Genomic DNA, 26,064 nt, shown 5'->3' on the forward strand with positions numbered 1-26,064 from the left:
TTGCTCGACGCAAGGTTGCCGCAAACCTTCAATTTGAAAAAAAAAGCAATATCTGCTAAAAACGAAAGAGAGTGAAACGCAATAAAACAAGGTGTACCTGTAATAAAAATTAGGGCCCTGAGTATGTATCTGAAGGGCAATTTTTGTACAATTCTTCAGCACACACAGATAGCTCAGAATAAAAGCCATTTCATGCCATGCTTACCTGCATATATTCACCAAGCTCAAAGTAAGCTCTTCCAATTTGGCACAGCACCCAGCCAGTGTTGTAGTGGTGAGAAGGCAAATGACTCAGGACATGAATTGCTTCTTTACAGTTGTAAGAACACAAGGCTAAATACCCTTTCCCCATGTCGCGAAGAAGGCTCATCAAACCTTCTAGGAGAAAAATGCAGTAAGGACACAGGAGAACAAAAGAGGTTCATGGAGAACCTACCTGACTGGAAGTGCCTGCATCCTATGGCATAAAGTCAAGAAACCAAAGCGAAAATGCCAAATAACCCCCCCCCCGCCCACCTGAAGCATTTATAATGTAAGGCCACCAGTGCAATCTAGTGGATAGAGAGCAAGACTAGGGCTGGGGAGACCTATGTTCAAACCCCTGCTGTGAGGCAACACACTCACTTCAGTATGCAAGAAGGCAGTACGTTTTTATTACTTCTCCACAACTGTGAAATTCTCCTTCCTTGGGAGAGCATTAAGAGCACAGGAATCACATTAAACTGGACCAGAGATCATATTTGGTCCCACCTGGAATTTTTATCTTTCTATATGTTGCTGGGATGGCCCAAAGAAGCTACCTAGAATGAATTCTTAAGAATGCTTCACACACCTGCTGCTGCTTTCTGTAATGTGAATGCCTGGATCTGCGGTGTTACGGAGGCAATCTTTCCTTCTGAAATGATGGACGAATCAAGTTTGGTGATTTCCAAACTATCATTTATGTTTGGCTGTGTGATTCCTCCCTTATTGGTTTTACACTTTGTCTTTCGGTTTGCAATTTTCGGTGGAAACTTCATTTTTAATTTTTTACTATTTTCCTACGAGAGAAGAAATATTTGTAAGAGCTCTTACCCTACTGCCAAAAGAGGACAGTAACTCACGGTATTCAAACTGCATGTAACCATGTTGGTCCAAAAGCAAAATCCCAAAAACAGAAGACACGCAAGACCTGTTTCTAGGACCAACCAAAACAACACAAAGCATTGTACAAGCTTTCAAGTTCTCCAAAACTCTTCATCAGGCTGAATGCTAAAAAGCTATAGAAGGGAGGGAAAGGAAAAGAGATGTTTTGGGCCCCGATTTTAGATCCACACATCTAAATACTGTATTTTACGCGAGGAAGTCTTGAATATATTGAGGGGTGCTTAAGTAGAAATTTAGACAAACCTTCTGTAGTTTATTTGTAGGTCACTTTCTAGGACATACTGTTTTATGATATGATAACCATCTTCAAGTACTTGAAGGGCTGTCATATAGAGGATGGTGCTGAGTTGTTTTCTGTTGCCCCACAACCAACGGGTTGAAATTAAATCAAAAGAGTTTCTGTCTAGACATTAGGAAGAATTTTCTAACAGTTAGAGCGGTTCCTCAGTGGAACAGGCTTCCTCGGGAGGGGGTAAGCGCTCCTTCCCTAGAGGTTTTTAAGAGGAGGCTATATGGCCATTTGTCAGCAATGCTGATTCTATGACCTTAAGCAGATGATGAGAGGGAGGGCATCTTGGCCATCTTCTGGGCATGGAGTAGGGGGTCACGGGGTGTGTGTGGGGGAGGTAGTTGTGAATTTCCTGCATTGTGCAGGGGGGGTTGGACTAGATGACCCTAGAAGTCCCTTCCAACTCTAAGATTGTATGATTCTATGACATTAGGTGCCCGGATGAGCAGAACTTTAGATGGCTTTGGGCTGCTAAGAGGATTCTTGCAGTAACCTTTATCTACCCACAGACTTTGGATAAGTTGCAAGACCTGAAGACACACTTTCTATAGTTGGGTTAACTGTATGACCGGGGGGGGGGGGGTGTAGCAGCGTTTTGCAAGATCAGCTTTGCACAAAAAGAAACTCTTGCCCAACATGGGCTGGGTAACAAGCAAAGGCAAAGTGTGCACGAGGCAGGCAGACGCCTCTGGAGTATGGATCAAAAACTTTGTTTAGGAGCACCGGCAGGAGACCAAATGATCTGCTGAGAATCTGTAAGCGCAGTTTTACTGCATGTTTTTTGAACGTTACCTACTTCTGGGGATAAGATGGATCAAATCAATTTCTTGGAAGCCAGCTACAAGTCAGAGTGGGAGGAACATACAGGGCAACAGGTCAGAGAAGAATGCTTGCACATATGTAAGAAACGTCTCTTGTATTCACAAAATGCTAAGCATTATCTACAATGGTAACATTTTCATGACACTTTTAAACCAATTAAATGTTTTGCTTCCCATTCTGGAGCCTATTCTAGTGGCAGGATTTACTCCCCAGCAGTTCCCCACCCACCGGGGAGCTGTCTGATCTTCAGGGCACCAGGAGAATCCCCTTTTACCTTTGTGGTAGAGCTATCGCTAGAGAACAGACGAGAACTTCTTCGAGGCAGCACGTTAGGTGGAGCAGCAATGGTCGGGCTCAATACCTGAGGTGTTGTACTGAGGAAAAAAGAGAGGTTAAAACATTTCTTGACTGCACTTTAATGGGAATTAGGAGAGGAGGCCTTCCCCACCCTGCCTGCTCAGGTCAAAATATGAAAACAAAACAAATCACAGCACTCTCAATATTTAAATATGCAGTTTATAGAAAATGAAATCATACTATAGAACATGACTAACTAACCTACATGATAACATGCAAAGATATGACTAAACACACAAGAGGTACTGAACAGCAACTATGTACAATATATACAAAAGACAACGTGGCCAAATTAGCCAAAATGGTCAAGATGGTCAAAATGGTCCCACAATGTACTGATCGTGATCATAGGTACACACAGTCCAAAGCCAAAAGCCACAAAACCAGCTTGAACAATCTCACGAATGCGACGGTTGTATTCCGTTTCGCTAGTGGTACCAAGGTAAAAAAAATCCCTTGAAAAGGGTAACTTCTTATTCCTGGTGGGACCCACAAGTCGGATGTTCAGGACCGCGTAGAAAAGCAATTCATTTTCTAATTTCAACCTGTCTTGTTCTACAACATCTATATCTATCGATGCTTGTTCTATTATCAGGAGCATAAGGTCCATTGAGCAACGATTTAAAATGGCTGCCCATTTCTCTTTAAATTTGATATTGCTGTTAAATATAGCTGGTGCTTTCTGAATACGTAACCCACAAGGGATCATTTTGGATTTACAATAGTTAGAAAGAGAGGCAATGTGTAGATCTAACCGGACCTTCTTTTTAGACAGAGTCCACAATCCTGTCAGGTCATGATTTTTGTTGTTATTGTTTTTCTCAATATTTTGCAATGATGGAGTAGTTTTAAGTATTCTCTCTCTTTCAGCAGAGGAGTAACCAAACATTGACAATTTATGAGCTATGGGTGAACAAGGTAACAAGTACAAAATAAGAATCACCCGGTGCTGTAATGGGAACTGTGCTGTGATTTGTTTTGAAGTTCCCAAAGTTCTACGCGGTCCTGAACATCCGACTTGTGGGTCCCACCAGGAATAAGAAGCTACCCTTTTCAAGGGATTTTTTTGGTACCACTAGCGAAACGGAATACAACCGTCGCATTCGTGAGATTGTTCAAGCCGGTTTTGTGGCTTTTGGCTTTGGACTGTGTGTACCTATGATCACGATCAGTACATTGTGGGACCATTTTGACCATCTTGGCTAATTTGGCCACGTTGTCTTTTGTATATATTGTACATAGTTGCTTTTCAGTACCTCTTGTGTGTTTAGTCATATCTTTGCATGTTATCATATAGGTCAGTTAGTCATGTTCTATAGTATGATTCATTTTCTATAAACTGTGCATGTTTAAATATTGAGAGTGCTTTGATTTGTTTTGTTTTGAAGTTCCCATTACAGCACCAGGTGATTCTTATTTTGTACAGGTCAAAATATGGGCAACTGGCAAAGCAGGATAAGCCCATGAAATACACCAGGAGGAAACCTTCTGGCCTAGGCCCATGAAAACATTCCATACCTTGTCTGAGGGCCCGAACTTTGAGTTTGTGCAACAAGGATTGGCGTCACTTCCCGGCTATTGCCGCTTTGAGAGAAAACAGACTTTGTTCCAGCTTGGCTTATTCTGGTGACAGTCTATATAAAAATACACAATGTGGTTATGGGGCTGATATACTATTAACTACCGCAAACTTTACTTTTTGTGACATACAATATGGACGAGGCAATCTGCCACCTGCATTTTGAGTCCATTTGGTCTACTAGAGGGTTGGTTATTTGTGTGTGTGCCTTGTGCCTTGTTTTACATTACATTGTTAGCTGCTCTAAGGGGTTTTTTTGTAGGGGGGAGAGAAGAGTGAAATCTTTATTTATTTACCTAATGTATACCTATCTTCCTCCCCAGTGGGAAATCTCCTCTCTACCATTTCCCCCCCACAACAATCCTGTGAGATATGTTAGGCTGAAAGTGTGTGACTGACACAAGGTCACCCACCCAGCAAGCTTCCATAGCTAAGAGTGGGGATTTGAACCTGGGTCTCCCACATGCTAGTCTGGCACTCTAGTCACTACATCACTCTGGCTCTTGCTAAACATTTTAATTAATTTTATTTATTTAATATTGTATATTATGTACACATGAACACAGGAAGCTGCCTTATACTGAATCAGACCCTGGGTCCATCAAAGTCAGTATTGTCTACTCAGACCAGCAGCGGCTCTCCATGGTCTCAGGCAGAGGTCTTAAACATCACCTACTTGCCTAGTCCCTTTAACTGGCGATGCCGGAGATTGAACCTGGGATCTTCTGCATGCCAAACAGATGCTCTACCACTGAGCCACAGCCCCTCCCTATGTAATGAATTCATCATGCAATCCAAGGAACTGTGTGGTAAGCAAAGGATGGTAGGTATGCTGATGTATAGTGGTCACCTACAGGATAACCCATATGGGCTCATAAATGCTACAGGTGACAGGACAGTCCTTCTCCATTCACCCTTTTGCCCAAGTAGCAAAACCCAGTACAATACAGCTGCTCAAGAAAATCCATAACAGCTAATTGGCACAATCCTGCATGCTTTGTGTTTCAATTAGATGTTAGGATGCATGCCAGTGTGGTGTAGTGGTTAAGAGCGGTGGACTCTAAATCTGGAGAGCCAGGTTTGTTTCCCCCCTCCTCCACATAAGCGGCGGACTCTACTGTGGAGAACCAGGTTCAATTCCCCACTCCTCCACATGAAGCCTGCTGGGTGACCTTTGACCAGTCACAGGTCTCTCAGAACTCTCTCAGCCCCACCTACCTTACAAGGTGTCTGTTACGGGGAGGGGAAGAGAAGGTGATTGTAAGCTGCTTTGAGACTCCTTAAAAGTAGATAAAAGTGGGGTATAAAAACCAACTCTTCTTCTAGCCAAGAAAAAGATAAAATGGGGCTATTTCCACTTCATCTGTTTTGAGGCAAGACTGTGGTTTGCTCACCATCTCATGAACCATATACTTCCATCCATGCTTAAGGTGGTAGTGAATGAACATTCTGATGTGTACAACTACCTATTAACTTCATAACATACATCCACACCAGCCAGTGTAATCTAGAGGTGCACATTTCGTGCACCAAAAAACACTGGATAAGATAGAAACTTGGAGGTTTGAGGGGGGAAATCTGATAAACATGAAACATACATAAAGGCACTTCTTTCCAGTTCAAGCCATCTTCCTTTCTCCTCTAAACTGATTTATTTATAGTATTTCTGGGTTTGTAACAATATGACTTCTTGTGCATTTTTTCACTGGGAGTTAAAATCCTCCCTCATCCCCACTGCTCTGATATCAACATTTATCCTCTGGGAAGGAATTCTGACTTTCAAATTCTTCATACAGCCTTACATTCTTTTAATATTAAATAAAAACCAACAGTAATTACTTGAAAATATTATGAAAAAGAAGAGCTTCTTAAAAAGATAAACCATATTTTGTATTTAGAATGAAATTCTATCTTACGGTCCTTGGAGTAAGGGGGGAGGGAAATGAAGAAATGTTACACTGAGGTTATCTTCTCACAAACCTTTAGAGCCTTTTGCCAGAATTTTATATTTCCCCATCTTTAATTTCACATGCATACCAAAAGTACCTTCTTAGAAGGGGCTCCTGGAGGCGGCACATCAATTACAGAAGAAGAATTTGTGCAGTTTTGTAAATAGGATCCATCTCCAGGGCTAGGGGTTTCTAATGGCAAGATTCCAAAGCTGAGAAAATGTTCAAGTGGGGTGAGGGAAGGGAAGAAAAAAAGAATTTCACTGTCTAAATAAGAACACCAACGGCTGTATACCTTCTAGAGCTCGTGCTTGCCTCTTACATTTATATTTTTTAAGCTGGTGCAACAGTGATCAAAAACAAGCAGAGAAACATCTAAGTAGCAGCCCCCACAGTACGAACTTAAGCATAGTTACACCATCAAAGTACATCAAAGTCAATAGGTTTAGAAGGCTGTAACTCTGCTTAGGGTGATTATTTTATTTTTCAGTTACAAAGGATCACCATCTATTTTTGAAACTGTGGCAAATTTCAGATAATAAAATACTTCAGTGTAATTTACCAAGCTCATCAAGAGCATATGCAAACACTGCTGTTAGGTACAGAGAACTAAAATATGGAAGGCTTTTCTTCTTATGCCAGCCGGTGAAGACTTCTTTGTTCCATCTGGCATTCCCTCAATAATTCTCTGTTATATATACATATAAGTGTGTGTGTATTTTTTAGCTGTGGTTTTAAATTTGTTTTATGATGTGTTTCTTTACTACTCTGTTCTTAGTTGGTAGCTGCCTTGGTGGCCCTGATTGGGCTGAAAGGTGGAATATAAATAATCCAAATAAATAAATTAAAAAAAAAACAGTGGCTGTTCATAACAGCAATAATTGGTGGTAATATAACCTTCCTAGCTGTACAGTGCCAAACAAGCACATAAAGTGGGAGATAAAATCTGTGGTCCCAAGTAAGACCTAATGAATAGGATCACATTTGCTAATATATTCAAAATGGAGGGCCACATTTCAAAAGGGAGACTCCAGTTGCTGAAGAACAATGCCCCTTCCCATCACCAAACAACAGCATGGAATGATAGACACAATGGACTTCTTCCATTTCAGAGTACAGTCCCACCCCCTTCAAACAGAGTACAGTCCCCCCGCCCCAATACCCATCATTTATCTGCTAAGATGAACTTCATGCATCTGAAGTGTGTTAAGAGTCCGTGACCATTTACGGCACAATAAATCTGTTAGTCTTTAAGATACTACAGGATGTTCTGTTGTCCTTCATTTAGCAGTGCTCAATAGCTGACCTTGGGGGATACATGGCTTCCAATTCCTTACCTTGGCGTTAACGGACTCAGAGCAGCTGGTCCACCCAGAAGACTCCGGCCAGTTTTTGGTTTGTTTTGAGCTTGTTTAGCTAAGAAGGCAGTTCCTGATCCAAGAGGTACAGCATCTGGTGAAATTACAGCTGAGTCAATATAAGACATGGAGGAATCTGTGTTGGAGGAATATTTAGAGTTGGAGGACTCCAGGTTGAGTCTGTTTAATTCCTGAAATGGAAAACCATTTTTTAAAGGCAGCACATAATTTCTTTCCAATGAGCAATCACTCTGCAAGTGGCAATGGTTAAATAAGTTCAATTTGTTTTTTAAAAAACTTACAAGCGTGTCTTGTGGTGTTTCCATAAGAACCGTCTCCGGCTGTCTGTGGGGTATGCTGTGATTAGACACCACTGTTGTGCACGTGTTGGGCAAGCAGGTACTGAAGTTCTGTATTGATGTTAACTTGAAAGTTTGATCAGGGTCTGGCTTCTCACCTGTGTGATCGAAGAGATGGAGGTTTGGGGTGGGGGAGAAGACTTTAAGGTTGCAGACTTTGGCCCCTCATGGGTTAAATTCTGATCTGGGACTCCTGATCTCGCTCAGCTCATCTCTATATAAAAAAGTTGTGTCATCCTCCACTCAACAATACAACTCAATTGCTGTGGAAAGGGTCAGCACAAAGGAACTCTGGTCAGTAGTTGTTTCATATATCTGTATTCTCTTTCTTCATCTGCAATGTATAGCTTATTTATCACATTCTATATTCTGATCAATATATGTCCTCTCCTGAGCTTATTTTATCCTGCCTTTTCAAATGATATTAATGTCAAGTGTGATTTTTTAAAATGTGGTTCTTTTACTAGTTTTATTTATTATAAAATTGTTTTTATAGATTCCCCTGATTAAGCTTGTACAGCAAAATGCATAGGAGCTTTACAAGACAATAAAGCTGTCACCTGTTACCTGGCATCTTTCCCCCCCTTTTTTAATCTTTAGAGACACACTGGGAAAAAACTATTAGGGACCTCACAACTTGTTCTTATGTTGCCAAAGGCAATATATTTTTCCACATGGGGTTTTGTTGGATTAGCCCCAATGCAGTATTATTCTGCTTCCAACAGCACTAGCGAGATATCTCCAGGTAGCTAGATTAGGCTCTAACCTAGCTACCAAACACTGAACAAAATGTATTTTTGATTATTTGTCCTCGAGTGCTCATTTAGTTCATCATAAAACTTACTTCTGTCAACAGTCAAGTCTCATTCATTGATACCTTCGGAAAAATCAGAAGTGGGAATGGAGGTGCTTGTCCTATGTCCTGCTGTTGGTCCTCAGTATTAGGAATACAAATTAAATAATGAATTTTCCTTTAGCTATTAGGGCTAATGGCCTTTGTTGGACATACCCTTCCTGCTCAGTGAAATTTGAAAATTGTGGCCTGTTTAATTCAGTTCAGGATCTATATCAACTCCCTTCCTACATCTTGGGAGTGAAGAAGCTTGCAGATATGGGACAGCCAGGTGAAAGAACATTCCCAAAATTTTAGCATTTGAATTCCATTTTAAAAACAAACAAAAAAGTCCAGTCTTAAAAGATTGCAATAAAAAGCTTTCATTCAACATTTTAGACAACTATTAGTCCAAATTAAAAGGTACTGCGTGACCTGCCCTAGTAGGCAGTTCCCTGAAGTAATGAATAAGTACAAGTAACACATGCACTCCTGCTCTAGACTAGAAGTCATTTTAAAAATTAAGAACACTGCAGGGACTTTACATACCCACTTGATGTTAACTTGCAGACCAGCAATATTTTTACTGTTTGACAATTCATAACAAATCATAGAATCATAGAGTTGGAAGGGACCACCAGGGCCATCAAGTCCAAACCCCTGCACAATGCAGGAAATTCACAACTACCTCCCTCCTCCACACCCCTAGTGACCAGAAGATGGCCAAGATGCCCTCCCTCTCATCATCTGCCTAAGGTCACAGAATCAGCATTGCTGACAGATGGCCATCTAACCTCTTCTTAAAAACCTCCAGGGAAGGAGAGCTTACCACCTCCCGAGGAAGACTGTGCCACTGAGGAACCGCTCTAACGCTCTAAATATGCTGGAACATACTAGCTTACATGCATAAACCAGGAATGTTCAGGAGGTAGGTTGAGAAAGCAAGTCCACTGAAACCATTGGTTCTGATGCAAGTAAGGCACTTTCTTTTTCTCCCCCTGTTCTTAGACCAAGGTCTTGAACAATAAAACAATAAAACTTAAATAAGACCCATATCTAAAACATCTCCTTTCGACTCTTCTCTGCAGCCTCTAAAAGATGAGCAACAAAATAAGTACACTGGAGTTCAGAGTCCTCTGAAAGGAACTGAACCTTGTGGGGGGGAGGTAGCTGTTAATTTCCTGCATTGTGCGGGGGGTTGGACTAGATGACCGTGGTGGACCCTTCCAACTCTATGATTCTATGAACCATTTGCTCTAAAGTTGCTTGAGAAAATGTGGACCATTTATTAAGACACAGCATAATCCATTTTAGCATAAGTTGGGACACATAAGGGCATTGCAAATGGATATGTACCAAGAAGTCCACTGGCTGAAGAGGGCAACGACACAGCCGGTCTGAAAAAGAGAGCAGACGGCCCAGCAAAACCAGTGAAAGGGGGCAATTAAATCTTGAGTGTATAAAGGTTCTATTAACTTTAGACTAACCAGAGAATCCAAATAGGAAGGAAGATTACCCTTAAAGGCCCAGGGCAAGCAAATAGCTGTTTTTAACTTGTGCAGGGACCATGCTAATCTTCTCTGTATTGTTCCAACTTTAGTATATGTGCTGCCTATTGGCTAAGATCAAGTGTAGTGCAAGCAAGCTACAAGGAATCAAGCAAGCAAATTCCAGGGCTGTTGGCCATGACAAGCAAAGACTTGAATTGAAGCAGGCAGGGAAAAGCCAAGCATGCTTCATGGGTTGTCTGCAACCTGCTAATGGTGCTACACAGCTAGCTGCTTTCACTCACCAATATGAAACGTGCGTGCACACACGCACAGACACAAATACACTAATTAGATTCAAAATTTAAACAAGATAAAGATACAGCTTGGACATCAGCAGTTTAATGAAAAACAAGGGAGCTAGTTTCAGAGACAGAGGAAAGAAAGCACCCAGAAGCAACATTTTTCAGTCTTCACCAATCTCAGATATAATGATAACCTCAAAGGAAGAAGCTTTAAACACAATTGCAAAAAAGTATTTTCCAGCTCCTGTTCTACTATTGTACAAGAAATGAAAGGGAGGCCTGAATTAAATTCCCTTTGTGGTTCTGCCCCGCTTCTGAACAGACACCTTCATTCCTGAGGACAAGATTTAGTAGCAAGAACTCATCTGTTCCCACGAAAGGAGCTGAGCAAAACCTACCTATTTCACATAGTGATTCAAAAGGGGACCACAGGAAAGGATTTAAGCTAAGGCTCTTTTGGTAACATTCAGATCCTTTGGCAAGCCGATCTGTCTTGCTGTAAGAAAAAAAAGCATGTTATAGTTTTACTTGCTAAACCAAGTTGAGGAGTGTTCATCAAGAGAAAAAAAAACTAACACAGAAAAACAAAACAAAAATTGCCCATGACTTGGGCAAATAACTCCCAAAATATCATCATCAGCAAGCCTTTTGGGGGATGGGAGGACCAGTGACAGAGGAGTAGACCTTCTCAGAACTTACACTGTGGTTCAGAGGCACGTGAAACCCTTGGAGCATCTCGGAAGTGCAGGGCAAGGTTGAGAGGGAGCCAGCGTTTTTCTCTAGGCTTAGGAGAAGCCTTCTCCCTACTTTCAAGTGCCTTTGAAGTTCAGCAAATTATCAGGGGATGAGACCCTGTCCCTCTCCAGAGGGAAAGATAGACAACATGACATTGGAATAATGAAATCTTAGATTTGGTCTTTATTCTGTTCAGAAAACACTTCATGTTTTGTCTGAAGATTCTGGCAATTTACGCTGTACACCAAAACTACTGCTGTCACAGAGGAAGTAGTTAATCTTGATTCCTTAAAAATAGAGATTATGTATGAGGAACTGAAGACCTGCATGTTTTCAACTAGATGCTGAGGAAAACTAAAGTTAAAACTAAAAGCTGAAGTTAGAGGGTTTGGTTGATATTTATTATTTGAAAAGTCTCCTTAAGTGGTTGCAGGACTACTAGAAGCCTTCCTTTCCTTGGATTACCAGCATGTGTTCTGCTTTTTAAAAAAGTTTCTTTAAGAAGATCTTCATTGGGGAGGGGGTGTGGCTCAGTGGTAGAGCCTCTGCTTGGCATGCAGAAAGTTCCAGGTTCAATCCCCAGCATCTCCAGTTAAAGGCATGATGCTTTTTGAAGAACTCTGGCCTTTGATCAAGCACAACCAAGCCTCATTTCTGCAGGCCCACTACAAGCTTGTATGGTTTCCTCAGTCCTCTGAGCCCATACCATTCATACTGGCGAGTCAGGAAATAAAAGTACTATTTGCTTCTGAAATGACATCAACAGTTTATGGTAGATTTCTCACTGATATTTTACTCCAGTGTGACAGGATTTTCCATATGGCCTGTTGCCTTAGCTGTCCACTTTCCAGGTTTTCCTCCTGTTTTGTTGATTTCTTTCTCAAGCCTGATTTGATCAGATATTTTTGGAAATCTCAGTGTCAAAGCACTTTTGCATACTGTGTGGACTGGAAGGTGTGTGTTTTTCAAAGCCCTGTCCACATTGGTGCCATGTTCCTTGTTTCAGCACCCCACAGCTACCAACACCCCCCCACATACACACACCATCAGAGGGCTTTTGCTGTGTATGTGTGTGTTAACTGCTAGGTCTACAGTGCAATAACGTAACATATTTACACAATCTGCTAGTTTTCCTGAATTCCTGGTTTTCAATTTTTTTAAAGCATCTACCCCTTTTCCCTGCGGAATTATAAAGGGAAAGGTGAAATCCTTATACTTTTCTACACAAAGGGCTAGAGATTTACTTTTTAGGAAATAAAAGCTGTACATTCAATATACTATCATAATGTTATGCTGTAACAACCGAGCAATTGCCCATTTTTTAAGAAGCCCCCCCCCCCTAAAAAAAACTTTCTGGTGGTAGTGAGGTGGAGGAAAACGACAGACCCAGGAGGCTGAAGCAAGGAAAATATGAGGGGAAACTGCCATGTGGACAGTCTGTTGCCATTGAGAATGCTTTTAGATTTGAAGCAGCAAGAGCTATGTGGAGAATCACTGTGGTGCAGAAGCAGCCCATATCATGGTAATTGGCCTGCTGCCCAAGCCAGACCCCTCCTCCAGGCCCTGGTAAAATGCAGTCATTTCTACCATTCTCCATGCTTGGGCCTGAGGTACAAGATAACTCCTGCCTATGAAAAGAACAGAGAACTCCTAATAGCTGGGTGATTCTCTGATCCATGGAGTGTTACAGTCCTGGGGATTTTTATTCCATGGGGCAGCAACATTCTGAAGTGTGAGATATTTTCTAACTGTATTTGAAAACTATACAGATTATTGGTCTATTAAAAGGGCTGTGCCTGTCCATCACCAAAGAATCTACTCATGAGCCTGCAAAGAGCAGGAATGGAAGGGTGGGGAGCAAGGAGGGATAAGAAGAAGAAAAACACCGCAGACATACCAGTACACATGTCCCAGGAGCGAAAGCGTGAAGCATGCAGAGTCACCAAACTCTGTCACGATGTCATCGTGGCTTTTCTGTTTGTTGAACACACCACCAGATAAGATCTGCTCTCCTTCTGCAAGTCTATTTAAAAGACAGTAAAAATTATTAGTATCTATCTATCTATCTATCTTTGTTCATACAGATGAAGCCTTGAGCAGAAAATTATTAGTAGTAACAAAACAAACAAAGAACAGAGAGGAGCAAAGTGGATGTTAGCCCTGGGACTGCAGCTAAATCCCAGTTCTTCTGCAAATGGAGTGCACGCCCTCAGCTGCAGTTCCCCCATTCTTGAATTGGAACAATAACTTGTTTCACAGAACTGTTGTGCGCATGACAGGGGACTTTAGAGCAACTCGATTCCCCCCCTCCCCACAAAATCTAGCTGTGGTGCTGGGAGGTTGCTTACTTTCAGTTAGTATTATCCTTGGTTATCTCTAGACAAAGGGCCATTTGTTTATTAGGTCCACATTGAAGAACAGAAATAAATTTCTGTTATGTGACACTCCTTAGGCCTAAAGCATCAGCGAATGGCATCACTTAATTTTTTAAAAAACTACAACTCCCAACAGTACTGACAAACTGAAAGTGCAACTTACTTGCTGAGGTCAACGCAGCACTTGGCAAGCAAATATTTACACTGCGGGGTGGTACAACTGTGTCCTTTAAGAAGCCTGTATGCCTTGTAGGCCTTTCCAGAGCGATAGTAACAGGTTGCCAGTAAGAACAGGGCATCTTCTGAATGCACTGAAGAAATGGGGGAAGAAAACATTCAGCATCCTGCAGTCATTGATGTTTGGGGTGGAAGCAGTTAAGCCACAAATTTGGCCTTTAATTATGTAGGTTTAGGACTCTGCCATATGTGGCCATGGCCCCTTTTAATATTATTTCCTAACCTTTTATCTACTAACAAAAAGTATGCTGAGGATGTATAAAGGGTCTATTCAGTTTGAAATCGGTACAAGCTGTGACCTCACATTGCAGGGGAGGGTAAGGAACTATTTCAAAAAAAACCTCACACCTAACCTCCCCCCTCCAGGACTGTATAAGCAATTTTGGGATTTAAGCAGGCCACCACCACCCCAATTCCTTTACTCGTCACTCAGTTGCTCTCAGTGTTCTGTGCCTCCTGAAGCATATCCAGCCTTCATCAAGCTATTCTGAAGTCCTTGTTTATTTATGAAGTAATATTTTTCAGTGTCTGGGGAGTCCCATGGTCTTTAGGTCTCATGGTTCTGATGTTTTTGTGATATTCCTATCTTTATGTGCACAACTGTTAGGAAATGTTTAACTATAACTGGCATTTTAAAAAATGTAAATCAATTATTGAAATTGGGCATTGAGGGTGACAGACTGCTTTTTAAATCAGTCCATGCTGCTGAATGTACTACCAATCTCCACGTTATAACTTAATGAACAAAGCTAAAATACCACCTAGAAAAATTCATAGAAAGCACAAACACAGCACCATAGGATGTGCATACCTTCTGCATACAGCCTCTCTGCCAGGAACACTGCATCCCGATAAGAATAGTGGTTAAGTGCTTGCCATATAGCAGCCTGCATTGGGGCGAGTAAAAGAAAAGGAAGATTAGCCTATTCAGAGAAGCAAAAACAAAAAACTGCACTTCTTTAAACTCTCTTTCAGTGTGCTTGCTAGCCAAAAAAAATAATTGTTTCATTTGATTGCAAAATCAAATTATTTTTACTTTCCACATTCACTCCATTATACCACAATTTCTGCAACAACTCATTCTAACTATTTTAGGTACTCAAAAAGGGCAAGAGTCCAGTAGCACCTTAAAGACTAACAAAAATATTTTCTGGTAGGGTATGAGCTTTTGTGAGCCACAGCTCACTTCTTCAGTATCTGAAGTATCTGAAGTATCTGAAGAAGTGAGCTGTGGCTCACGAAAGCTCATACCCTACCAGAAAATATTTTTGTTAGTCTTTAAGGTGCTACTGGACTCTTGCCCTTTTTGACTACTGCAAACAGACTAACATGGCTCCCCACTGTGAATTATTTTAGGTACTGTAATTTTAAGCCACTGAGGGGGGGGGGGGGGAATTGGCTAAAAAGCAGGCCTAACTGCAGATACTTATTGTGGGTTTGAATGAAAGGAGCTGACCAAGAGTGGCAACCAAAGCCGTGCATTAGTAGCACACCCAGCCGCCCAGAATATGATGCACCATGTCATGTGGATTGGGCCACAAGAAAACCTTACACGGTATGGCCTTGAGCGTCTCCCCTCAACAACCCCCCATTTCATTTATTTCATATTTACCTCACCTTGCTCCCCAAATGGAGACCCACACCAGCTTACATTGTTCTCCTCTCTCCATTTTAACCTGACAACAACCCTGGCAGGTTAGGATGAGAGTGCTTGACTGGCCCAAGTTCACCCAAGTAAGCTTCCATGGCAGAGTGGGGATCCGAACCTGGATCCCCCAGATCCTTGTCCAACACTCTAACCATTATGCCACATTTTATTACAAATAGGGGTAAAAAGACTAATGACTATTCAGAAGTAACATGTATTTTCCCCATAGTCTTACTCTTTCTTCAATCTCAATGAACAAAGGACTTCTTCCAAAATTTCTCGTCTCTTTCAATTTCCTTTCAGCCACACTGAAATGAAATGGGAGGTAAATCAGCTAGCCAAAAAATGCTAACAAGTCAGGATGCAGAGGAGAGAGTGGATTTGAAGTATAGGTTAGTTTTACAAAAAAGTATAATGCAGAACTGAAATATTTGGGAACCACAGGCCACTATAAGGCAGGGGCAAGCAGGCCCCATAACTATGGCTGTGCCAAAAAAAAAAAATCAGTAAATTTTGGGTTTGGGTTTATTGGACCTGATTTTTTGGGGGAAACCTGAAATAAGCTGAATACCCATACTAGTAAATGGATATTAAGGGGTTTCTTTAGGTTTTCCTGAAAAAATCCAGGTCCATATTAGTCCATGGGAGTTTTTTGCTAAGCTCCTGAGGGGGCATTTTTAGAGGTTCCAAATTTTCAGAGTAGCTACAAGGGACTCGCCTTGCATGAAACCCGAAGCTTGGTAAAGTTTGGGTCAGGGGGTCCGATTTTATGGGCCTCCGAAGGGGTCACCCCCTTCTCCATAGAATTTCACAATGCTTTTCTATGGAGAAGGGGGCGATGCCTTCAGGGGCCATAACATTGGACTCCCTGTCCTAACTTTAGGGTTCATGCAAGGACGGTCCCTTGCGGCTACCTCTCAAAATGGCCCCACAGGAGCTTCTAAAAAAATCCTCATGTAGTCTCTGATGTTAATACGTATTCTCTGATGTTAATATGGTCACCCATAACATCAGAGTATATGTGAGAATTGTTTTTAAGGATCTCCTGTGGGGGCATTTTTAGAGGTAGAGTTTCCAATTTTCAGGGTAGCTGCAAGGGACTGCCCCCCCCCCCGCCTCCAGAGCTCCTCAAAAAAAATCCTATAGAGAAAAGCCTTGGGAAAGCCGAAGGCCAAATATGCCAAATACCTATTCGGCTGATTCGGCGATCGGCTATCCGGCTTAGGCTTTATTCTCTATTTCATTATTCGACCCCAAATAAACCTGGAAAAAGTCGAAATACCTTTTTTTGTTTATTTTCAGGTCGGTAAACCTGATATGCACATCCCTATCCATAACTCTGCCAGGGCTGCACGGTCCACTCAGCTCAGACCTGGCTGGTGGCACCACTGACTGGTACTGACTCACCTATGGCACTTCTGCCAATGGCAGTGGTGTAGGAGAAGCCAATGAGGCAGCCAGCACCTGTGTGTCGCTGGCTAGATCAGAGCAGGGAGGACCAAGCAGTGGCTGGCTTGAGGGGACACAGGAGCCACTTGGCCTAGCTTGCTCCTGGACCACTGCAACTTGCTCATTCTTTTTGCAGACTCTAATCTGATTTACAATGCAAGCCTAAGCAGAGCTATACCTAAGTTCACTGAATTCAATGAATTTAGAAGAGTGTAACTCTGCATAGGACTGCCCTGCAAAAGCCAGGCGAGAATCAATTAAAAGATCATACAGGATGTATATAAATCTCTTCATGCATCTCAGAAAGCTAGCACGGACTTCCATCAACACAAATTAGGCTAGCGAAGGACCTCCTTATCTATTTTGTATCTTTCACCAGGGGTTAAAGTCCTCTCTGCTCTCCTTATTATACAGCAGACAGGTATGCTGAAGCCTCACAAACCTTTCATTTGCAGCAGGACTATTTCTACAGATGTGGGACAGGCAAAACTATTTTTCAGGGGCGGCTGCCATTCAACAACCCTCCCCAAACCCATTTCTGCCATAACAGCCCATTAAGAAAGCCAAGAACAATCTGTGTAATTAATGCACATGCACTTAATTGAATAATTCAAAATTTATCAGGGATGTGGAGGGAAAGTATGAGAAGCTGCAACAGGTGAAGAGCAGCAGTTTTACCCCAGACCACGTAGGGCCCTGCCTTAATTTCAGCCACATGTATCCATGTTTCCTCCTGCTAATTATCTAAGCTACTTGGTTTTCTTCTTTTTAAAAGGGGTGAGGGTCTCTAATTCTGAAAGATTTACAGATTTTGTAATCTGTGCAAAAACTCAGACTTCTCTGTGCAACAGCTAAAAAGAGAAAAAGGAGGGAAACGAAATAATACATGCACAAGTCACAGGTTAGAAGAAGAGTTGGTTTTTATATGCCGACTTTCTCTACCACTTGAGGGAGAATCAAACCGGCTTACAATCACCTTCCCTTCCCCTCCCCACAAGACACCCTGTGAGGTAGGTGGGGCTGAGAGAGCTGTGACTAGCCCAAGGTCACCCACCTGGCCTTATTTGTAGGTTGTTTAGTAGCTACATTTTATTTAATACAAGTGTGGCTGACCCAGTCAATAAACCAAACAGACACATTTTATTTCAAGGCCCAGGGCAGCCTCATTTACAGAGAGTTTTGTCCTCACCACCAGCTGAAATGCTCACCTTCCTATCCACACAGTATACAAGACACTATGAATGCAGCTTTTAGCCAAACCAGGTTTGGGAAAGTGTGCATAAAGCAGGAGCAAACAAAGTGGACAATTGGAGACAGCATTGTGTGGATGCCAAACCAGAGAAAAACCTCCTCGCAGAAGCAACCTTGCTTGGTCCTAAGTACTCACAGCATTCTCAATACTTTCTCAGGAATGAACAAGTTATTACTGTCCTCATCTTGCAGGTGAGGGGCTGGGGTTAAGGGACAGCAGCCCACCTGTGAGGTAAGATCACAGCAGAAGGGAAATTTGTGCTCCTGTCTTCCATTTCGAACACAGGCCAAACTGGACCTTCTGCACAGTAATCCAAAGCCTGCTCCATAACAGAGAGGAGGGGGAAAATGAGATAGTTAGGCTGGTGTCATAAGCAGGAGTGAAGCGATGAGCACAACTATGCCCAATCTAGGAAGCTTGAATTCTTAGGACCTGCTATGATTGTGACAACCAGTCCCATTTGTTACAAGTACATAGCCTGGAGAAGGGCATCCTGGCTACTCACTGTGAGGGTCCTTTCTCCTCTGAGGTATAAGGGCATCTTGATTGGGTGATTCTCGCTGCTTGCCCGGGGAGGCAGGAACTAATTTCTACTTCCTGTCCCTCTGGCAGGAATCTCCCACTCATCTTCAGTTTCCAGACTTGCCAAGTTTCTAATGACAGGAACTCACAACCCTGCTAACAAACTGTAACTTGCAATAACGTAAAAAACTCTAGTTAACGTGTTTACAACTGTAAGAATATCAAGAATAATAGAGTGATTAGCGCAGAGAAAAGTGCCCAATTTTCCCCTGACTGCCGAGAGAGAGTTGTTGATTTACTCCGGGCGGGCAAGATGCCCTTATACCTCAGATGAGAAAGGACCCTCATGGTGAGTAGCCAGGGTATCCTTCTCCCTCTGAGGAACAGGTAACTTGATTGGGACCTCCAAGAGCTGTCTGTAATATTGGGTGGGAGTTATGAATCTTCTTACTGCAGCACTCTCCTCACAAAAGCTGCGTTGGCGGAAGCAAACACATTACTTCCGTAGAACGTTTGGCCAGGGGGCCAGTAGGGCATCTGTTTGCTCCGCGTCTGGGTGGCATTACCTGGAGTAAAAGTGCTCCAGCTGTCTGTCAGAGAGGCAAAGAGGTCCACCAGGGGGGAACGGAACCTGTTGACTATCTGCTGGAAGACGTCCCTGGGAAGAGACCATTCCCCTTCATCCACCCATTGTCGGCTCAACCAGTCCGCGTGAATACTCTGGGATCCCTGGATGTGTTCTGCCTTCAGGGAAAGAAGGTGTCTCTCTGCCCACTGCAGGATGGGCTGTACCTCCCGATGTAGGTTTGATGATTGAGAGCCTCCTTCCTTGTTGATATGGGCCTTCGCAGTGGTGTTGATGGTCCTGATCAACACGTGCTTGTTCTGTAGAGAAGGGCTGAAGGAAGACAGAGCTCTCCTGATGGCTCTGATCTCTAGCTGATTGATGTGAAGGGATCTCGCCTCTTGATTCCATTGACCTTGGGCTGTCCCTGCAGGGTCGCTCCCCAGCCTTCCAAGCTCGCATCTGTATATATCTGGACTGGGTTCTCATGCAGGTAGACTTGCCCTTTGTTTAGGTTGGAGGGGACCGTCCACCAGTGAAGACTCCTGCGCACTTGCAACAAAAGGTGAATCAAAGGGTCCTCCTTCAATATCTGCTTCTGGAAGGGGCGGAGGAGCCACTGCAAAGGGCGGGAATAGAATCTGGCCCATTGCACTCAACCTAGAACTCTCCCTCCTTCCTTTCCTCAACTTCAGAGTCTGGATGAAGGGAGTTGGCATCAGAATGAGGCTCTTGTGGTGCCTGCTTTCTTGCTGCCTCAGTGGGCCCCGGTGTTTGAGTTCCACTTGGGCCCAGCTGAGGGGGCCTGATGACATACTGCCGCAGGGCACTGGCACCCTGAAACCCTGGGGGGCACCATATTCTGTAGAGTTTGTAGGTGCTCCCTCATGGCCCACCCCATGACATCAAATAGCTCGGCATGAGAGACAACCCTGTTCCCCGCCACACTCCCGAGGGAAGAGGGGGTTACATTACCACCCAAAGTCTCCAGTTCTGCCGATGTCTCAGTGCCTGTAATTATTCCCTTGTTGCCGCTAGGGCTGAACAGGAGGTGCTGGAGGGCGGTTTGGTCGCCTGCTTCGATTTCGCGCCAAAAGCCACAGGCCCGTCGGGACACTTTCTCTTTTGCGCGTCCTCCTCCTCTCTGCTATATTGCCACTGTGAGGAGGTGCGTTTTCGGCTGGTGGAGTGGCCGTGGGGCTCCTGCTCCTTGCGAGTAAGCCCACAGTCGTCAAAATCCTCCTCTGATAGGACCTCTTCGGCCTGACAGTCTGCTCCTTCAGCTATGTTGTCTTCCCCGACTGCCCCGTTTAGGAATAGAAGATGGGGGGGGGAGTGGGCAGACGGAAGAATAAAAGGCAAAGAAGTTGTAGAAGGGGGGATTGGCTAAGGAACAGGTAGGGTTGTAAAGGAATTTAGGCAGGAAGAAAAAGGGTAAAGAAAAAGTTTGCTATTGCCTATCCTAACTCTAAAGGTCTTGGAGAGAGCTCTCCAAGTACCCTTCCCCGGTCGAGGCAGGACCAGAAACTGAAGATGAGTGAGAGATTTCTGCCAGAGGGACAGGAAGTAGAAATTAGTTCCTGCCTCCACTGGCAAGCAGCGAGAATCACCCAATCAAGATGCCTGTTCCTCAGAGGGAGAAACTTCAGGGTCCTGATTGTCCAGAATACTTAAAAACATGAGGCTGACATCTCTACCTTCCCAACCACACAGGGCAAGTGCCTATACACTTTGATGCAGGGCCTCAAAAGCTTGATTCTGGAACCTAGAAATCGAAACTATTTTCCCACACCCTGAAAGCATACTATGTCAGCACTTGTAATACCACCACACAGAAAGCTACACTGGACCAGCCTTGATTCCCCACTCCTCCACATGAAGCCTGCTGGGTGACCTTGGCCCAGTTCTCTCAGAATTCTCTCAGTCCCACCTACCTCACAAGGTGCCTGTTGGGGGGGGGGGAGGGAAGACAATTGTAAGCTGCTTTGAGAATCCTTACGGTAGAGAAAAAGGGGGTACAAAAACCAACTTTTCGCCTTCTTGTTCAAAGGGTTCCAGCACTACAGCTAATAGACAGAAGGATTCATATTCATCCTCAGAGGAGAGGAAGCTGCTGCCAAGCCTATCATTACTACTGCTTATGGCTGTATCAGTAGCAGTTGAGCCACAGGTGGTTACCATCCATAGTATCTCTCCACATCCTGGCTGCCTGTCCAATAAGAATCTATGACTGTGCTACTACTGGAAGCACTGCAAGAAACCATAAGTGTGGCTACTGCTCGAAGGCAGTGAAAATGACAGAATCTATGCTAAGTATCAAAGAAAAATAAAAGGCATTAGGACTTAGGACACCATTTGCAAGAGGGCTTTTACTATACTAACCGATAAAAGAGTACCAACAGCAAATGCCAACACTGGATATAAATATTAGACTAGAAGAAGAAGAGTTATTTTTATATGCCGACTTTCTCTACAACTTAAGGAAGAATCAAACCGGCTCACAATCACTTTCTCTTCCCCTCCCCACAACAGACACCCTGAGAGGCAGGTGAGGCTGAGAGAGCTGTGACTAGCCCAAGGTCACCCAGCTGGCTTCATGTGTAGGAGTGGGGAAACAAATCCAGTTCATCAGATTAGCATCTGCCCCTCATGTGGAGGAGTGGGGAATCAAACCCAGTTCTCTAGATAGATCAGAGTCCACCACTCCAAACCAGTGCTCTTAACCACACCACCACACAGGCTCTAGAATCAAGATGGCCAACAGCAGCATTAAAGAAGGCCACAAACTTCAAACAGACTACTCGTAAAATCACAAGGAGAGCAGCCCTTCAAGCCTGTGCAGCTGAAAGGAAATTCACATTCCCTTCCCTCTTCCTTGGGGGAAGTGGAACACAACATTTAACTGTGTTCTGAGACCCAGAAACAAGTATTACAAGGTATCCAATGACTGCAAACAAACAAATAAAACAGATTTCTTTTTTTGATCAAAACATAAACCCTCTGATACTGCAATGATTGTGGAAGATGAGTCAGTGAGATTTCTGCCTTTTTGGCAATTTTCTTCCTTAGAAAGTCTATATTACATTATGACAATCACAATAGCAGGACTATGCAAGCATTTGATTCACACACAACTCTTCACCAGGTGCGTCACAAAAGCTGATCTTGGCAGCTACCCCGCAATTCTCTCAATGAAGACCTGCAACAATCTGAGCCCAAGAGTCTTCCAGATGAACGTGAATCCTTGTTTGAGATGTTTAGGAGAGACAATAAAGATTACAGAACATTATATGCTCTAAGGTTTTTTAATCCTTGTTGCTAATGTATGATTTTACCTTGCTAACTTTTACATTGTTCATTAACAGATTTAATGTTTATAATTTTAAGTGTTTTAATTCTACCTTTCTGAAGAATAAGGCACTGAATTCTAAACTAATAAATAAGGATCAATCAAGTCAATGTATGGACTAAGAAGGTTGTGTGTGTGTGATGGCTGTGGAATGGGTACACATTTAAAGGAATCCATGGACATGGGATATTTGTGGTGCTGAGGTTACAAAAAAAGTGGGATGTGGAAGAACTATATATTACAATTCCATTGTAATGCAGCAAAGAAAAGCTGCTTATACTGAACACTGGAAAAATCCCAGCTGCTTAGACAGCTAGGCTCCTAAAACTTTTGAATCTTTTCAGCTCAACAAAGATGCCACCTGAAAACATCATGCGGGCTATATTACAGTCTTGAAATATTGCTGTAAGCATGGCTACGCACTTCTCCAAGATGCAGAGGATGAGCTGATAATATGGGGTCTTCTTCAGGATAAGCATAAGCTCCTAGATCATTGGAAGATTGTTCAATTGGACAAAAGGGGAGAGGGCAGGATACAAAGCAGAATACTCCTTCCCTGCATGATAAAGTCCTGGGCGGTGGGAAGAAAGGGTGAGCGTAAGGCAAAGGCCAGAAAAGGAAAATAAATTAATAAGAGGATAGTCTCAGACAGGATCCGGGAGACCCAGGTGCAAACGCCCACTGCTCCATGCAAGCTTGCAGGGTCACTCTCTGCCTGCCTAACCTATCTCACAGGGTTGCTGTTGTGAGGATAAAATGGAAGAGAGGAAGACGTTTGCAAGCTGCTTTGGCTCCCCAAGGAGGAGAAAAGCGGGGTATAAATATCTAAAATAAACAAACTAAAACAAAAAATCAAATGCATTTATGATAAGGGATATTGATACATATGCAAGTATGGGAAAGGTTGGGTTAGTCATGGGTGGGTGGGTGGGGGGAAGCAGCAGTATATGATTTTTGTGATGTTCCTTCGTTGCCAAGGAGTTATTCTGGACAGGAGACCACAGGGAGCCCCCCAAACCGATAACATAAATACAATAAGCCCAGAGGAGCCTCATTTGGGAAGACGGGAAGGCTTCTCCCAAGGACTGGAAAAGGGAACAAACACTGGAATAAAAAGATAATTCACAGTGGGTAGCCGTGTTAGTCTGTTTGCAGTAGTCAAAAAGGGCAAGAGTCGAGTAGCACCTTAAATAAACAAACTAAAACAAAAAATCAAATGCATTTATGATAAGGGATATTGATACATATGCAAGTATGGGAAAGGTTGGGTTAGTCATGGGTGGGGGGGGGGAAGCAGCAGTATATGATTTTTGTGATGTTCCTTCGTTGCCAAGGAGTTATTCTGGACAGGAGACCACAGGGAGCCCCCCCAAACCGATAACATAAATACAATAAGCCCAGAGGAGCCTCATTTGGGAAGACGGGAATGCTTCTCCCAAGGAGTGGAAAAGGGAACAAACACTGGAATAAAAAGATAATTCACAGTGGGTAGCCGTGTTAGTCTGTTTGCAGTAGTCAAAAAGGGCAAGAGTCGAGTAGCACCTTAAAGACTAACGAAAATATTTTCTGGTAGGGTATGAGCTTTCGTGAGCCACAGCTCACTTCTTCAGATACAGCTAGAATGACATTCTAGCTGTATCTGAAGAAGTGAGATGTGGCTCACGAAAGCTCATACCCTACCAGAAAATATTTTTGTTAGTCTTTAAGGTGCTACTCGACTCTTGCCCTTTTTGGAATAAAAAGGTACTCCTCGTCTCTGTAGAGCTTTTTGCTTGGCTAGATTGAATGCTAACCCTTCTATGGTAATGCAGGGCAGAATTCTGAATATACCCTACTCAGACAGGATCGGCCCTTGCTCTTCTGGCTCTATCGACTCCTTAGCCCATGCCCTTTTGGAAGGCCGCTTTTACGAGGAACTTCGATCGCACTACATTTCCCCCCTTTTAATATACAAACCCCAATGCCTCTGTGACTGACATAATGCCTTTTTTGACTAAGCGACAGGGACCCCAAGGCGACATTGTCAGTGGCAAGATTGGTTTCGGTCCTTGTATCCCTCCATCACTAGAGATATGCTGCTCAAGATCAATGGATCAAGGAGCTTCTCAGGGATGAAAGGAAAGGAAAAAGGAAAGGGATAAAAAGAGGCAAAAGGTCACTTTTGTGGTTGGGGGTGGGGGAGACGGATGAAGGCCAACAGTGGACGAGGGGCGACTGAGAAGACGATGTGGGGGGACACCATTAAATTTTTTTTTGTTTTGTTTAAAGAAAGCTGGGATCTTTCCAGAGAAGGGGGGACATTGGCTGAGGATGGGGGGGGGAGGTGTGAGAGACACAGGGGAAGGGGGGTCTGGTTGCAGAGTCGAGCTGCACAACGCCCCCCCCCCATGCCAATTGGGGGGGGCAAAGGGGGTCCCGCGTCCTGTCAGGACAGAGAGTGTGTGCGGGGGGGGGAGAGACGGGGGCCTTCCTGCTCCTCCCCCCCACCCCTCGGGGCCCCCCTCCCTGGCTGTCCCAGCCGAGGCCTCTCGCCGCCGGGGTCGGTACCTGGACGGGCTCCTGCAGCACAGTCATCCTGCCCCGGCTCCCCCTCAGGGACAGGACCCGGATGAGGGAGGTGGGGGGGGGGAGGCCGCCCCCTTCTCTCTCCTCTCCCCCCTCCTCCTCCTCCTCCTGACAGGCTCAGACTCCGCCTCAGTGGGTGACGCGGCGGCCGGGACCCGGACTCATTTGAACTGGCGGCGACCGTTAACGGGGCCGTGAAGGAGGGAAGGGAAAGGGAAGGAAGGCCCCGGCCCGTCAGGAGCCGAGTCTTCCCGAGCGCTGACGGAAAGGGGCGAAGGGACCCGAAGGCGAAGCCTCGCCTTCCGCTCGTTGCCGGAACGGCCCGAAGGCCCGACCTCGCCTTCGTCCGAGTAGGGGAGGAGCCAACGCTTTCGACGGAACGAGCCGAGCGCTTGGGGGGGGGGCGAACGGATATGGCGAATCTGCCGTCGCGGAAACGGCCGAAGTGATGCGTTTCCTGACGGAAATTACCGAAGAGACCCGAAAGGGGACTGAGAAGGTAAATGTGGCTTCAGTTCCCTGCTTTAAAAAAAAAATAAAAAATTACTGGGGGGCTGGGAGAAATGGAGGATTTATAAAATAATTAATGTTTAATGGAAGTAATTAATTATTCTCTATTGCTCTGATCCATTTATTACTAGTTAGATTTATTAACTTTTTTCTTTTATTATCTTTTTTCCTCTTGTTAATTTCTCCTTTATTGAAGAATAATTATGTTAAAGAGATTAATTGGTATCGATAATAATATTAGGATTAAAAAGGGCAAGAGTCCAGTAGCACCTTAAAGACTAACAAAAATATTAGGATTAGAATTTTATACAAAAGAGGCCACTAATTCATTATGAGATGGAGGGAGGGAGGGTAGGGGAAGTCAATATATTCTT

At 43.7% G+C, this 26,064-nt stretch overlaps 1 protein-coding gene and 1 pseudogene across 2 annotated transcripts in view; both read right to left on the reverse strand.

Annotated features, from left to right (window-relative positions):
• Positions 1–25,237, reverse strand: part of CDC27 (cell division cycle 27) — a 38,437-nt gene extending 13,200 nt beyond the window's left edge. The window contains exons 1-12 of one of the 2 annotated variants that reach the window (XM_056863216.1): positions 25,163–25,237; positions 14,642–14,717; positions 13,757–13,904; positions 13,116–13,241; positions 10,882–10,979; positions 7,803–7,957; positions 7,480–7,691; positions 6,240–6,354; positions 4,133–4,248; positions 2,532–2,631; positions 833–1,040; positions 206–375 (exon numbers count right to left, since the gene is read on the reverse strand). In XM_056863216.1, the coding sequence (XP_056719194.1) occupies positions 206–375; positions 833–1,040; positions 2,532–2,631; positions 4,133–4,248; positions 6,240–6,354; positions 7,480–7,691; positions 7,803–7,957; positions 10,882–10,979; positions 13,116–13,241; positions 13,757–13,904; positions 14,642–14,717; positions 25,163–25,189 (1,551 nt within the window). In that variant the 5' untranslated portion in view covers positions 25,190–25,237. Of the gene's footprint in view, positions 1–205; positions 379–832; positions 1,041–2,531; positions 2,632–4,132; positions 4,249–6,239; positions 6,355–7,479; positions 7,692–7,802; positions 7,958–10,881; positions 10,980–13,115; positions 13,242–13,756; positions 13,905–14,641; positions 14,718–25,162 lie in introns of both variants that reach the window. The other variant, XM_056863215.1, reaches the window with a different exon arrangement.
• On the reverse strand, positions 10,245–10,318 carry LOC130491009 (U6 spliceosomal RNA; annotated as a pseudogene).
• Positions 25,238–26,064: the final 827 nt, after the last annotated feature.

Source organism: Euleptes europaea, chromosome 18 (genome assembly GCF_029931775.1).
Source record: "Euleptes europaea isolate rEulEur1 chromosome 18, rEulEur1.hap1, whole genome shotgun sequence".
In the NCBI taxonomy this organism is placed as follows: domain Eukaryota; kingdom Metazoa; phylum Chordata; class Lepidosauria; order Squamata; family Sphaerodactylidae; genus Euleptes; species Euleptes europaea.